Below are 14,795 nucleotides of genomic sequence, written 5' to 3'. Positions count from 1 at the left end.
TGTGATGATGTTTTCATTTTGAGCGGTCCACAGAGCTTTGCACTCCCATCTAATAAAATTCCTCCTCGCACAGCAAACAAATTTAAAAGTAGGAATGATTAATTGATGCTAATTCGAGGAAGAGTTTAAATTTCCAAATAAAATGTACCAAATTGATGAGGTCAATCAAAACAGCTATTGCACGTTTAGGTGTATGGCAAGGAATAAAAAACAAGGATATAATTTTGCCGTTTACTGGACAGTTGTTTTAAATTTTAGAATTAAGAAAGCGATGTTAAAGTAAGTTTGCTTGCACACAATAAGGATTACAGCTTGTTCATTTAGAAATTGTATCCCATTTGTATTTATTTGTCCTTAGAATACAATACCTGTGTTTGACAGGCCATGTTGAATGTCAAAAGACTTATTTCCCTTTATCAAAACATAAATATGTTGCTGGTCAAAGCGTGTTAATTGGTTTGTTGGTGATTACTTACTAACCCATAGCCTTAGCCTTATTCTTACTAACCCATTGCATTAGCATTTCATTCCACTTTATTTTATTACCTGTGCACTGTTGTCTTGTCTGTCTACTGTCGCGCACTAACCGCCAAGACAAATTCCTTGTATGTTTGACATATTTTGGCTAATAAATGTTTCCTGATTCCTGATTCCTGATTCCTGATTAAGAAATCAAATGAATAATGTCCTCATGCTTTCCTCCATCTACCTATTTCCTAGGAAAGGACGGGGCATCTAAACTAAGCTCATGGTTTGAATTATGAATAATTGAACTTAACATTATAAATATGATTTCACTGATACTTTTGCTTGGGATTAAGAAACATTGGAAAACATTTCCCACAACTTGGCTACCCGAAGGTTGATTCTATCGATGGCGAAATGAGATATTAACCAATAAAGATACTAGTAAATAAGTAGATAGAGCCAAAGTGCGGCACTTATATATTCCGCAAAGTTTAAGATCTGATGTGAAGGTTTTGTTCCAAAGAAATAAGTCAGTCAGAGGTGAGCAAACAGAGAAATCGTCAGTTTGGAAAGTAAGACATGTCGGTTTGAGGTTTGTCGATGTGATCCAGCTGAGAGGACTGCTGGCTGGAGGAGGACGGATGGAGGGAGGGGAACTCCGAGGATAAATGCGCTCTTTCATTTCAAAGTCCGTTAGAGGCACATAGATACACCTACAGTTACTCTCTAGGAACAAGCAGATTTCTCTTAAAAAGTGAGGAAATCAGCGCAGAGGACCATGGACAACAAGCTACTCTAAAGAACTTCTCCACAAACCTTTGGCTCTATACAGAGAGACTGGAGATCTGGAGAGACGCGCTCCAGAGCCGAGGAGGACAACGCGCGCTGCTGACATCTGTTTGGGAAGGTGTTACACACTGGTGATGGTTTAATGATTATCAACGGCAGCCATTTTTTATTATCACGCCTGCGGGTCCCCGAGGTGTCAATTGAGCCATTTTTCTTTAGAAGCCTTTGCCGCACCACAACAGGGAATAACTTTCTGTGGTGTCACCCGAAGATTTCCAGGACTTTAAGAAAACGACAGAATCACGTTCAGGGATTATGATGTCGAGAAGACTTGTTTTATTTTCTATAGACGAGACCACTTTTGCAAACCAGGGAGCGCGCGCACAACAGACGTGCCAGCGGAGGACCGTTTGACTGGATTTTACGCATCTAAAGCGAGACCCGAGGACGCGCGTGTCCGTTTATAGTTGTGTCTGTATGTGCGCGTGTGCATGTGGTCCACGCCGAAGCTCTGCGCTTACCACAGCTCAAGGGAGAACTTTTCTTCTTTTTTTTTTAACAGAAAAAAGACGCTTCTTTCATTCGCTCTCATAAATGGATCTGCGTAAATACCTGCTGTGTCTGGAGTCCATCCTTCTTCTGATAGGTAATAACCCCTTTATTATCATTCATAAAGTTATATTTGGGGTAAGAAGTCACTTTGAAATGATTGTGTTTTTAAAATGAGTTTTTTGGCTGCTTATGGGACTTTTAACAGGAGAGGGTGGTGAGCCTCAGGGCACGAAGTGGTGCCTCTCTTAAAGCCACCTTTTGAACTTTGGAGAACTAAAGTCAACCTCTTGGTCCATGATTGATGCCTCTTCACTCCCCAGTTGCTCTCCTTTCCTCCAGCGCTGTCTCTCTGGCTGATGTGGTCCATAACCTCCACAACTCTTGCACTAAACGGACATGTGTGAATGATTGCGTCACACGTGCCTCCCCGAGACCCAAAGAGCTTTATTCTGTGTTGTGACAGTATAAGTGAGTGAGCATGAAGACATTCCTAGCGTGATCGTGTGCCGGAGAGCAGAGAAGCGGGCATACTAAAACACATGACCACACTCCATTTGCCAAAAAGATCAAAGGAAAAGGAAGTTGTGCATGTGTCCCGCAAAGCAATGGTTCCTTGTTCAAAGTTGGCTTCTTAAGTAAATCCATCAGTTTTTGTCAGTGCCGAGGAAGAATTTCATTCTAAGAGTTGGAGGCCTTAAAGCTCGGCGATATTTGCATGTAACCTCCGCCAAAAGGTTAGCGGTTGCTCTCCTCTTACAGTCGACCCCCTTTGACCCTGGCAGCTGAGTAACTCAACCCTACCGGCCATCAGCCCATCGCTTAAACCTGATGTCTGAAGTTCCCCTAATAAGGCGTCATGCGCCATGTGCCTTTTCAACACGGAGCCTGAACATCAGCTCTCCCTCCTGCACTCATGTTCGGCGTGGAGCCTCACACACCACATGGAGCCATATTCCCGCTCACCAGCAGGCAACCTAAGAAAAAGACTATTGTTGTCTAAGTGATTGCGCAGCGGATAAGCACACGTTTAACTGCTGCGTAATGGCCGTGAAGAGAAATGAGATCAATAGGCTGAGATATTATGCCGTGCAAGGCATGTTGAGATGGCTGCTCGGAACCACACAGCTACTGAAGTCAAAGTTAACATTGAGGCGTTATTGCCCGAGGGGTGATTATCCACGCGGTCGGTTTTCGTGCAACGCAAAATGTTTCTCATCCAGGAGCTTTAGAATCAACAAGGACCACATACGTACACAGCAGTATACACACACCTATTAACAAACGCCACCAGCCTGCGGTTAGGTTCTACACATTGCCCTCCATTATCAGGTTAGATCAAGCATGTAAAGGCTAACACCCCCCACCCTCCCTCCGACCACCTCTATTTAACCCTGCAATATTTGATGTAAATTGCACTGTAGCAATGAGACCTTAGTGTAAGTGTTGCTGCATGTGTCATACAGGAGCATGGCGGTGAGTGAGAGTGTGTGTTATGGTAATGGCTTCAGCAGACCTCTCCTGATGTGGACAACAGGCCTCTCGAGCATCTTACGCTCTGTTATGCTTTGCAGAGATGTCAAACACATGTGTGTGTGTGACTCATTTCTATATTTTTGCTATCATTCTCCCGGGTTTCTTCTTGTTTTATCCTTTTACCCTCCCCCATTTGTGGACTTTTAATCCTACTCCCCCTGCACCCACATTCCCTGGGAGAGGGTGACAGATATGAAAACAGAATGCCAGCAAGATAATTGAGAGAAAATCTGTGAAAAGGGGGTGAACTGAGCTGAGAGAGGAGGGGGATTGCATGGGAAACATTATGAGTCAGTTAAATGAAGATGATAGAAACAGACAGTCAAGCAATAACCTCTTCTGCAGGACATTTCACAGAGGGGCTATAAGTCAGGGAATTGAATTCAGGAACCAGAGAAACAGACGAGGAGAAAAGGTCATTTAAATACGATAATCCAATTAAAACCACATACATCCGTGTCTCTGCGTTCTGCTCGCATGTCTCCATAATCATCCAAAACATTGACGTGTCACGTTAACTTTCTGTGTAAATATACGGCACTTCGCAGCTATGCGGATCCAGCACCGATACCACCCGGAGCCCCACGTGCGGTCGAGAGAATCTGGACCTCGTTCGCCTTGATAAATGTTTGCCAGCAGTTGTCATGGTGACGGGTGGTCAGACGGGCTGCGGTACGGTGAGGTATATAAACCCCAATGAAAATGGAACCAGAGGAAGGAGGACAGGACAGGACAGACAAAACAGGGAGCGAGGTGCAGTTTTGTGGTATGAACGAAAGGGGGGGGGGGTCGTGGTTAAATATGTGTTTTTAGAAAGAGGGGGTAAAAGAAAGAAGCAATTTATGGTTTATGAGAGAATGAGTGAAATAGGAGGATGAAAGAGGAAATCAGTAGCAGGGCTTTTTATCAGGGGCCCCCGGTTTGTTGTGGAAAGCAATTTGGAACCAGAGAGGCTGGTTGATGTTGCCACAAGATATTTTAGTACACAGTGTTTAAGATTTGACAGAAGAGGACAGAATAACAAAGGCTGGATGGAAACCTTCACATTCACTCTGGCAATGAACAAGTATGATTTAGTATCAAGAAATGAATCTGTCCTTGCCTACGCAAATTCCCACCGCTGAAGTGCATTGAGCATCTGTGTAGAATCAGGTAGATGGATGAATCTCACAGTCACTGCAGGTTGGAATACTAGACGCTCACTCAGATCTGCAAGATGAGCAGAAACAAGACTTCCAGGTCTACAGGTGCTCTTTGAAAGGCCCAAAGCACAGCAGTACTTTGTTGGCCCACTGACATGCTCACAATGCAGTTGTTGTTTGAGTTGTTTGGTTATAATTCAAAGTAAAGTTTTGACCGGATGGCGCCAGATGAAAAGTTAGATCACGAAAGTCATTGACAAATGCATCCAGTGGTCGCTGAAACATTGAAATGCAAACTATGTTTCTACACCATCAGGACAAAACTCGATGTCGACACTATTTATCCTTTGTTTGACATTAAAGTCTGCAGCAAACAGGTCTACCAATCAGCAAAACGTGGCAATGTTTAGAGTAACGCTTTAAAGAATTGCAGCTCGACGTCCTTGAGTAAATCTGTGAGAAGAAACTTGTACAGAGAAGAAAAATGAAAGCGCAGGTAGAAGAAACAACAGCGTGTGAGAAAGGCAGGAGAAAGGGAAACATTGAACATATCTAGTTTCCTTCTCAAAGCCGAGTGCAATCCCCCTCGGATTTGGCCGAGGTAACCGCCTGTGTGTGTCGGCGTGTTTGCGGGGAACTATCTGCACCCGTGTGTGTTCGGGAACTGGTGAACTATCACGGCAGCAGAGTTCTGGTCTCGTTCTCCATCTGGATCACTGGAGATATGCGCAATAGGACAGTCGCTGATGCTCCGGATGCCAATAAATTACATGTCAACTAAGATTTATCTAGAAATCCTCTTGAACGAAACATACCCAGCACTGCCTGCTTTCCGGAGCTGCTCAAGTGTGACAAGTCAGGTTCCCGTTAACTGTCACACAGTTCAGTGTTTTGTGTGACTAAGCTGCCAGTTATTCTAAGGAAATAGCAAGATAGGGTAGTTTCCTGTGAGCCACCGCTGGTATCAGCTACCAGTACGATGAAACAGATAATAAAGTTGCATTCCAAGTCTGCATTTCTTTGCACGTATAGTGCACACTCCAGTTACGTAAATACTGTTGCATGCGGTGTCCCGTCCATTGGTCCATTGGTCCATTCGTGCCGTCCATTGGGATATGCTACTCCCACAATTTTGCACCTTGAACTTTGATCCTCTTGCCAAGAGGATTGTGGGTCAGAATAGACAGAAAAGCTGCCTTTCATGCTGCAAAATGCCACCAGATGTAGAAGGGTATCCTGGTGTTTTCGGTATACTGCATTTGACATACTGTGTACTTACACTAAATCTGACATTGATGCACAGCAAAATGTGGATCCATTGGTTATTGGTCTGCACAGTGTATTGCACATTTTATACTAGCAGGACTCAGGCAAACTGATAATAGAACATATTATAGATCTGGGTGAGCGAGAACAGAGGAGGAGGTCAGCGAAGCTCCAGTGAAATTCATCAGTTAACCCTTGTTTCAACATTTAACATAACTAAGTGTGTGTTATCTACCAATTTGTATTTTTCTGGCTTTAGAAAAAATGTTAAACTTCTTTTCACTCTTTGAAAAAATAACCATTAAATAGCCATTTATAGCCATTAACTTTGCCAGTATGAACATGCTCCAGTCAGCACCTGAATGTTCACGACTCAGGGAACCATCTTGCTGCTCTTCATCCCCGGTGTCTCCCTCGCCCCTCTCCCTCGGTGAATGAAGGGCGGCTTGTGCGTTGCAACAGGGGGCTTACTATGCTCCATCGTTTTTCTAACCCACACCCTTCCCTGCCTTGCCTCTTCCCTCCCCCGTTCCCCCCTGAACTCCCCTTTTTCCTCAGAGGTCTGCCTTTGGTCACTCTGTTTATCCATTTTTTCAGCCCCCCCCCCCCATCTCTCTCCCTCCAATCTCCCTCCCCAAAGCCGAGAGGGAAAAATAATAATCAGGCTTTGGACTGTACAGTTGTCCAGAAATGAATATTGTTTACACAGACTCGCATTCTTTACTCTGTAAAGCACTTTTCCTGTCGGGAGGCGGATGAGAAGATTAATACCACTCCAATGTTTTCACCAAAAACCCACGTTGTTAAGCTTATGTATTCCTTGATACCAGGGATCCCTTCTCACGAACACAACATCTGAGGACCAGCCTCCTACTTACAGCACAGATAGGAGAGGTATTCATTCTTTCTCGGGAAAAAAGCAAACATCCGAACATCCTTATTTTCCCCCCCTTGAGGTGGCTTTACTTTTGTAACATGCATCTTACTCCACAATATAACTGACATAAACTATATTCATGAAACATTCAAACTAAAGACTGATGACTGCAGCATCTCCTCAAAAATGAAAATGTTCTAGATTTCAAATGTATCATGTTATATAGATTTCTCAAAATTCAGCCTGACGTATTTGGCATCTTTGGAAACATCGTAATTCCATTCAATTAAAAAATGCAACGCCATGTTTTCTTTATACCATCTGTTTAATCTTCTTTTCTGTTATTTTGTTTTTCAGTGTTTTGTCAGTGTTTCAACATAGATGTAAAGCGCCCGCGCATCTTCACCGGTCCAAAGGACGCTCTGTTCGGCTTCTCCGTTTTACAACATGAAGCAGACGGGGAGAAATCGTACGTTCGTGTTGATTGGAAGCAAGAAAGATCCACAAATAATTCAACTTTTCATGACTGGACTGATCTTTCAAGATGTACACTGAGTGTGTTGATGATGAAGGACTTTCTGCTGAAGGTTGCTGGTCGGTGCTCCCTGGGACGGACCCCCCAACAACAGGAAAGGAGACGTGTACAAATGCACCGTGGGAGAGGAGAGGAACTCAAACTGCAGCAAAATGAATATAGGTGAGAGAAACAAATATGTGTAACAAGTCAACTCTCCTTGTTCAGGTCAATGCTACACTAAACTGATCTGTCTATCTCAGGTGAGACCGCTCTTCAGAACGTTTCTAAAAACCTGAGAAATTCCTCCCTGGGAATGACGCTGACTCCAAACTCACCTGATGGCTTCTTGGTACGTGGTTTCAACAGTGACAAACAGGACTGAAGGGATGTGATGACATCGAGTTGTGCTTGTTTGACAGAATTGAATGACTCACTGATACTTTCTTGATACCTTTTTGGAGTTTAATACGCGCACACACATTTTCACACAACAAAGACGGGAGTTGGCCGACTGAACTGGCAACATGCTTCAATGAATAAACACAACAGTGTGATTGCTGTAATTACGGAAGTTTTTGCAGATATGCGAAGCCCGCCTTCCTCTGGCTGACTTCTGTTCTATTTTTGCCAAATTGTAGGAGGCACTGATTTGAGACTTATACGTTTTTGTGCTCAACGCCGAGTTAAATCTCACATCATTCAAGTGCAAGTCCTCATGTCTGTGACGTGAAAGGTTCTCCACACAGTATTCAGAGCACACAATTTTGAGGCTTCTGGCTTCCAGAGGAACACACACGTCTGCATGAGCCAGCGAGCAGAAACGTGCGTTCTGTGCGTGTGATTGTATGTTAGATACTGTGTCCATCATGTGTTAGCGTGTTTTGGCGTGTGCCAGGCTTTTACTGCTGCTCCGGCCGTGTAGTCGAGCACAGTTCATGAACGTCCTTCGGTTTATTCCATTCTTGCGTGTGTGTGTGTGTGTGTTTATCTTAACCCCAGTGGTCAGGTCTATAAGAGGATCGGAATGCGTCTCTGGCCCTTCGTTAATGACAGACCGAGCAAAAGCCATAGCACCTCTCTCGCTTCACTCTGTCCTCTCCCTGCTTTCTGTCTCTCGCCCATCCCTCCACCCCGTCCCCTCGACCTGTCTGAAGAGAAACCCGCTGATAATGACAGGGCGGGGGGCAGTACCGGGATGTTTCTCGTTTTCTCATTCTGCCCCATCCAACCCCACTCAGTTGGTCTCATTCTTTTGTCTCTCTGCTGTGTGCACGAGTTTCTCTTTTATCTTCCCTTTCCACATTTTCCCCTTTTTTCCTCCCTCTCGGCATGAAAGCCAAATAAAAGGCACGCTTTGAAGATAAAAATATGTTTTATACCATGCACCCCCCCCTTACACACAATCAAATTTATATTGCTGTACTGGTCTGGTGTTCCAGCTCTGGTAAACCACTCATGACAACAGTGACTGCCAGCATGTCAACAATACTCTCCATCTCTACGCTTCTCCCTCATTCCTCTGCTCCCCAAACCACACTATTGTAGTTTTTCCATGACTTGTTCGCGCTCTCATTTCTTTTTGTTACCAGTCTGCTCTAGCTCAGCCTTATTTGTGTGTGTTTATTCAGTCGTCAAACCATTTTTGTCAACGCATTTAATCCCTGCCGTCCACAGAAAACACTCACACTGAGCGAAACGCAAACACCAAAAATAAACCGCTTCAAATTGAGCTGCTCCCGAAATTGCTTGACCTGACAGACAGATGCTGATGTGTTCCGATGTGTGTTTGGCAGGCCTGTGCCCCTCTGTGGTCTCAGGAGTGCGGTACGTCTCTGTTCAGCACCGGCATTTGTGCCTCCGTCAGCGACAACTTAGATCCAAGAGAGCCCATCGCCCCAACAGCGCAAAGTAACCACACACACACACAGACACACACACACACACACACACACACACACACACACACACACACACACACACACACACACACACACACAGGCGTAGTACATGTTGGGCAGGCTTCCTTTAGCCAACTCGTCTTTCTTTCTTTCAAAAAAAAAAAAACTCCCTCAGAGTGTTCCACATACATGGACATTGTGATCGTGCTGGATGGCTCCAACAGCATCTACCCCTGGTACGAGGTCCAGAATTTCCTCAGCAACATCCTCAGCAAGTTCCACATTAGCTTGGACCAGATGCAGGTAAGAGTGCAAGTCAATGTCTATTTGCACTGCTGATATATACTATTTACATTAGTGATGGAAACTTGTGGGTTTTGGATTGTGAGCGCTGTTGCCCAGAAGAGTAAGACAAGCTGGTCCCTTGAGTGGAAACATGCAGCGAGTGACAGAAGAACCAGTTTGGCAAATATGACCAGAATGAATTTCTTTAGTGATGTAAAAAAGGACGTGAGGCGAGTTAGCTTGAGGTGGAGGAGGAATGAAAGTCGGGTGGGAGAAGGGGGGGCTGGGAACGTTATTCGGAGTTGAACAACAAGGAGAAAGAGGTGGTTGGAGTTTTGGAAAGGGGGGACGAGGGGTCAGGGGCAAAGTGAGGGGAAGAGGAAATAACTCTGGTTTTTGAATGAATTAAAAAATTCTCCAAGAGCACTGTTTGCTTTAAGAATGAGATGGCTACTCAAATACATAATTGACCCAGAAACAAGAGCCACAGATGTTGCTTTCCACTACGATGTGCCAGCACGACCATAAATATGTGGCATTGTTGAAATACTTGTCTGTGTGTGTGTGTGTCTGTGTGCACATTCAGGTTGGCATCCTGCAGTACGGCGAGGTAGTTGTCCACGAGTGGTCTCTGAAGGACTACCAGACCACACAGGAGGTGGTGGAGGCCGCCAAGAACATCAGCAGACAGGAGGGACGAGAGACGCGCACGGCGTCCGCCATCCACACAGCCTGGTAGGCCCGTCAATCCCTGTGGCCTCTCTCTCGTTGGCTCGAGCTCTTTGTACGAAAACAACTCTGTACATCTGGCCAGCTAACGGGAAACTGTTTAGATTTTGGTGTAGTGTTTTAAATATGTCACTCTATGATGACCCAAAGATGAAGTATTGTACCATAGGGTACCGAAAGGTGCTCCGAGCAATACTTTGATCTCAACCACAAATCAAATGACCATGTGAGCTCTCAAAGGGAAGCGTTCATTGTGTAAACTCAACATTATGATGAATTATAGACTCATCTTTCAAGGAGTTAGTTGTGTTTTTCTAAGTGTAACTTCCCTGTTTTGATTCACTAACTGTCCTCAAACTACGAGTCACTTGCTCGACATCAATAAGGAGACAAAAAGAATAATAGACTAGCTGGTGAACGTAGCAGAGATACGAGATCACTAGTTACAGAGCAGAGATACGTCAATGATCAATCATCATTTGTGGCCCAGTTTGTCATCATCGTCACGCCTGTGCTTTGTGGAAGCATGTTGAGGGCATTTATGATGGTAACCCAAGTCTAAAGAAACATCCTATATGTTAAGGGGCAGTGAAAACCTCCTAGTCTTAAAGTATCTTTCTTTTCAAAAGAAAATTCCTACTTTATTAAAGCCACAAGGAGCACCACACCCAGGCCGTATGTGGCTACAGCTTCTTTTTTGGTGTTTCTGAGTGTCACACACACACACACACACACACACACACACACACACACACACGGGTAATCAAAGAGTTCCTTGTTTTCTGGCTACATTTAAAGGTAATTGTTTGGGAGAAGTGATGGAGGGACATTTAAAAGGCAGTCGAAAAAAGTAACTTGAAAATGGAGCCAGTGAAATAGTGTTTCGGCATTAAAATGACAGGACATCCAGACACTTTATCTTACAATCTCAATACCTTTCCTGCACCGTCATAAGTTGACTGTAAAGTCGTCTGCGCTATTAAGAAAATGACAGATTAAGGATTTTCCCAAGTGTGTGTCAGTCACGTTAAAGAAATAAATGTCCAAAGATGACCCCTTCTGCCTCATACAAACCAACAGGGCAGACTCCTGCTCACACACACACGCACACGCACACACACACACACACACACACACACACACACACACACACACAGCTGGCAGTGTGCAGGGAAGCGTCGGGGTAGAAAAATAGTGCGATTAGCTGAGCTGGACTCGTGGGCTGCTGACTCAGCGCGGCTGCAGGTGTGGCACAGCCTGACTCGGCCTGGTCAGACAAGTAGTGCTCCTACTGCTGTGAAAAGACCTACTCAGATACCAACAGTACACACACACACACACACACACACACACACACACACACACAGACACACAGTAAGGGCGCACTCCACAACTGTAGATTAAAGTCTTGAGGTTTTGAGGGAATTTACCAGACTTTCTTCCAGTCTGCAATGGCAGTTAAATGAGGATGGTGGTAAAATGTATTAATAGAAATAAACCCACAGAAAAAAGAAATGCTATCAAAGTGTAGTGGTAAAGTGGGGGCAATCAACAAAAGACCATACGAATTTGTTAAAGAATTCATCTCCAAACACGATAAAACACGGGGGAACGACTTGAAAGGGACACGGTCTCGGCTCTAAAAAAAGAATGGTGAGAACGCAGTTTAAAAAGGCAGATTGCGCGAATTGAGCTGGCAATGCGTGAATCCGTGGAGGGAAGAAATAGAAGCCTGCAGACAGTGTGATGTTGACATGTAAATGACAGCAATCGTTCGAATGTAGAGTAGATGACGTGAACATCAAACATTTCTTTTACATTGCTCCACCCGCTTGAGACGCTCCCGCTCACACTCAAACACACCTTCACAAGTGCACACACAGACAGCTGCGCCGTGTCATTACCACACTGCTGTGACTCCAATAAATGGCGTGTAAATACAACCAGGCCTCCCAATTAGCGCCACTCACTTTCTATCCCCTTTAAGCCGCCCTTCCCTGTCTCATCTCCATGTTCCTTTATTCCGGACTAATTGTTACCATTTCTTCTTTCTCATCTTTATCTAGTTCTTCTCAGTTATTCTACTCCTCTCTTCTGTTTCCACCCTCCTTCTCTGCACCCTGTGTAATTTGCACACTGCACGGGGGAAACGGTTGTTTTTAACTCTGACTTTCCTGCGGCTGACCACCATGTTATATTTAGACAAGGGGCTGAAGTTGGGACTGAAAATGACTGAGTTCACTCGCAGGGACTACTCTCCTCAGTTCGTGTGTGTGTGTGTGTGTGTGTGTTGGTCTGAGGCTTACCAAACTTATTCAATCCTTGAATCACGTCCCGTTGGTGAACAGGTTTCTGGAGACAAACAGGGTGTGGCTTGGGTCTGCTGGTGCATTTGTCATTTAGGTTTTCCTCTCTGCATCGTGGCACAACAGGATGGGAGTGCACAGATGCGGTCGCTGCGTGCAATGACACATGCACTGCAGGCCATGAACAATGCGAGTCAACTGGCAGTAAATGTATGTGTGCCAAATATGACTAATTTAGTTGTGGTACACTCGTGATTTGGACCATTTATATATCCGGGAAGCAACTTCAAATCTGTCAATGTTTTTTCTGGCATTTTCTAGCCCTTGAGATGTATATTTTTTTATGGGGTGTGTTTATTTGAGATTCTATGGAACCAAGTGACTGATTCTCTACGTCTTTCTCCCTCTCCCTCAGGCTCTTTCACTCCTTGCACGCTTCTATTTTCATTTTCTTTTCTCCCTGCGCCGCTTGTCATCATTTATCTCAGTCTGTCCCATTGCGTCTCTCTAGCACCGAGGCGTTCAGCGAGGAGCGTGGAGCCAGGGAGGGCGCCACCAAGGTGATGATCGTAGTGACGGACGGGGAGTCACATGACGGGGAGGATCTGGAAGCCTCGCTGGGCGAGTGCACGGACAGAAACATCACCAGATACGCCATCGCTGTGAGTACTTTGGTGCTTCGAGGACACACAGACCTAAAGTTATCCAACCTTCTGCAACCGGGGGAAACGTTTGTGGGAAGCGCACAAACTGACGTTCCTCACGTGTAGTGTGAAAGTGGTACGATGAAAATATATGAACCCCCAAACTGCCCCGCCTCAAAAAATAACACGGCTCTAAATACACAGATGACTGATTACTGAAAGAGTGGGAAGTGAAGCTCTTTCCTTCTAGCTCCACCCGACCCCTCAACACACAGAGGGGCGGCATGGATTTTTGGGGGGCTCTCGTGGAAGAACTGGTTGTAGACCCAGCCACAGTGTTTATACCATTACATTCAAATTCAATTCCTTTCCAAGTGCTGGAATTGTGCTTTCAATTTCAACACAAATCTCTTTTCGGTCTTTTATGTTTGTGTAAAGCCAAAGGAATGTAAAGCATCTTAATATATATATTTCATGTGGCCTCCCTTCACACTACACCCCTCTCATCCCCCTTTGAAAATAGAGGATTTCCTTAGTTTGCTTGGCAGCTGAACACACGGGGCGAGATTCTCGGGTTTGGTTTCCCTTATGGAATTTTTCTCATTTGTACTTCAGGCATAATGCCGTCGGCGACTGCTCTGCTACAATATATCTCCAGCATCAGTCATCTCTTCGCCTCGCAGCGAGGCCTGCGCTCCTCATTTACAAACCTCTGGTGGCCACCGTTTCCTCCGCTCTTATGTTTTCCAGTCAACTTGTTGCCTTTAGGTATATTGCATAACAACCCGTGGATGACACAGTCAATGAAGTGTGTTTGTATCGAGTTTACGGTTCAATTCCTACAGCTTACATCAAAGTAAATATCTCCTTTTGCCTCAGACTTCGACTATATATTTATCTCCTCACTGTTCATTCACAAACCTTCGCTCTGATACATGTGCTCTGTTTCCTCCCCCCTGTTCTGCACAGCTTAATCCATCATCTTTTTTTCTGGCTCGTTGTCTCACGCTGGCCTCCAGGTTCTGGGTCATTACATCCGCCGGCAGCAGGACCCAGAGACGTTCATCACGGAGATCAAGTCTATCGCCAGTGCCCCCGAAGAGAAGTACTTTTTCAACGTGACCGATGAAGCTGCGCTCAATGACATCGTGGACGCCCTGGGAGATCGCATCTTCACTCTGGAAGGTTAGTGATGGGAAAGGGAGGCCGTGGAGAAATTAAAGAAGTCGGACAAGGCCGTCTGGATCAGATCCAGAGAGGGGAGGAGATGTGTGAAGAAACAGAATTGCTCTTTTTTTTTCCCCCATCCAGGCACACTGGGCAACAACAAGAGCTCGTTCCACATGGAGATGTCTCAGATCGGCTTCTCAACACACACAATGGATGTAAGTCCTCCAGCTGTGACCCTCTGTGTGTGTGTGTGAACTGCACGTGTCTCATCCTTGGCCTGCTCCGTGCTTCAGGACGGCATCCTGTTTGGGATGGTGGGCGCCTACGACTGGGACGGCGGAGTGTTGAAGGAAGGGAGCAACGGACAAATAATTCCGCCCAGAGAGGCTTTTGAAAGCGAGTTTCCACTGGAGCTCAAGAATCACGCAGCTTATTTAGGTACCGTCATATCACACCACGCAGCATCTAACATTTTTTCCACGCAAACGGATCTCTAGCACAGATTGTTTTGTTAATGTTCGGTGTTGCTGGGACTGATTCCTCCAGGAGGGTGCATTCGTGTGTCAGCTGAAAGCTCAGACGTTTGAAACTTTGAGCCGACTACAGGGCCGGGGCAACC

General features: G+C 45.2%; 1 protein-coding gene across 1 annotated transcript in view; it reads left to right on the top strand.

Annotated features, from left to right (window-relative positions):
* The first annotated feature begins 1,149 nt into the window (after positions 1-1,149).
* The window catches only part of itga10 (integrin, alpha 10), an 18,775-nt gene continuing 5,129 nt past the window's right edge, over positions 1,150-14,795 (top strand). The window contains exons 1-12 of the mRNA XM_040164772.2: positions 1,150-1,388; positions 1,820-1,903; positions 6,985-7,096; positions 7,215-7,324; positions 7,405-7,493; positions 8,938-9,052; positions 9,218-9,345; positions 9,914-10,062; positions 12,874-13,024; positions 14,026-14,191; positions 14,318-14,391; positions 14,470-14,614. Of these exons, the coding sequence (XP_040020706.2) occupies positions 1,852-1,903; positions 6,985-7,096; positions 7,215-7,324; positions 7,405-7,493; positions 8,938-9,052; positions 9,218-9,345; positions 9,914-10,062; positions 12,874-13,024; positions 14,026-14,191; positions 14,318-14,391; positions 14,470-14,614 (1,291 nt within the window). The 5' untranslated portion in view covers positions 1,150-1,388; positions 1,820-1,851. The remainder of the gene's footprint in view (positions 1,389-1,819; positions 1,904-6,984; positions 7,097-7,214; positions 7,325-7,404; positions 7,494-8,937; positions 9,053-9,217; positions 9,346-9,913; positions 10,063-12,873; positions 13,025-14,025; positions 14,192-14,317; positions 14,392-14,469; positions 14,615-14,795) is intronic.

The sequence above is a fragment of the Gasterosteus aculeatus genome, chromosome 20, assembly GCF_964276395.1.
Source record: "Gasterosteus aculeatus chromosome 20, fGasAcu3.hap1.1, whole genome shotgun sequence".
Classification (NCBI taxonomy): Eukaryota; Metazoa; Chordata; class Actinopteri; order Perciformes; family Gasterosteidae; genus Gasterosteus; species Gasterosteus aculeatus.
This window is presented reverse-complemented; position numbering and strand designations above follow the sequence as displayed.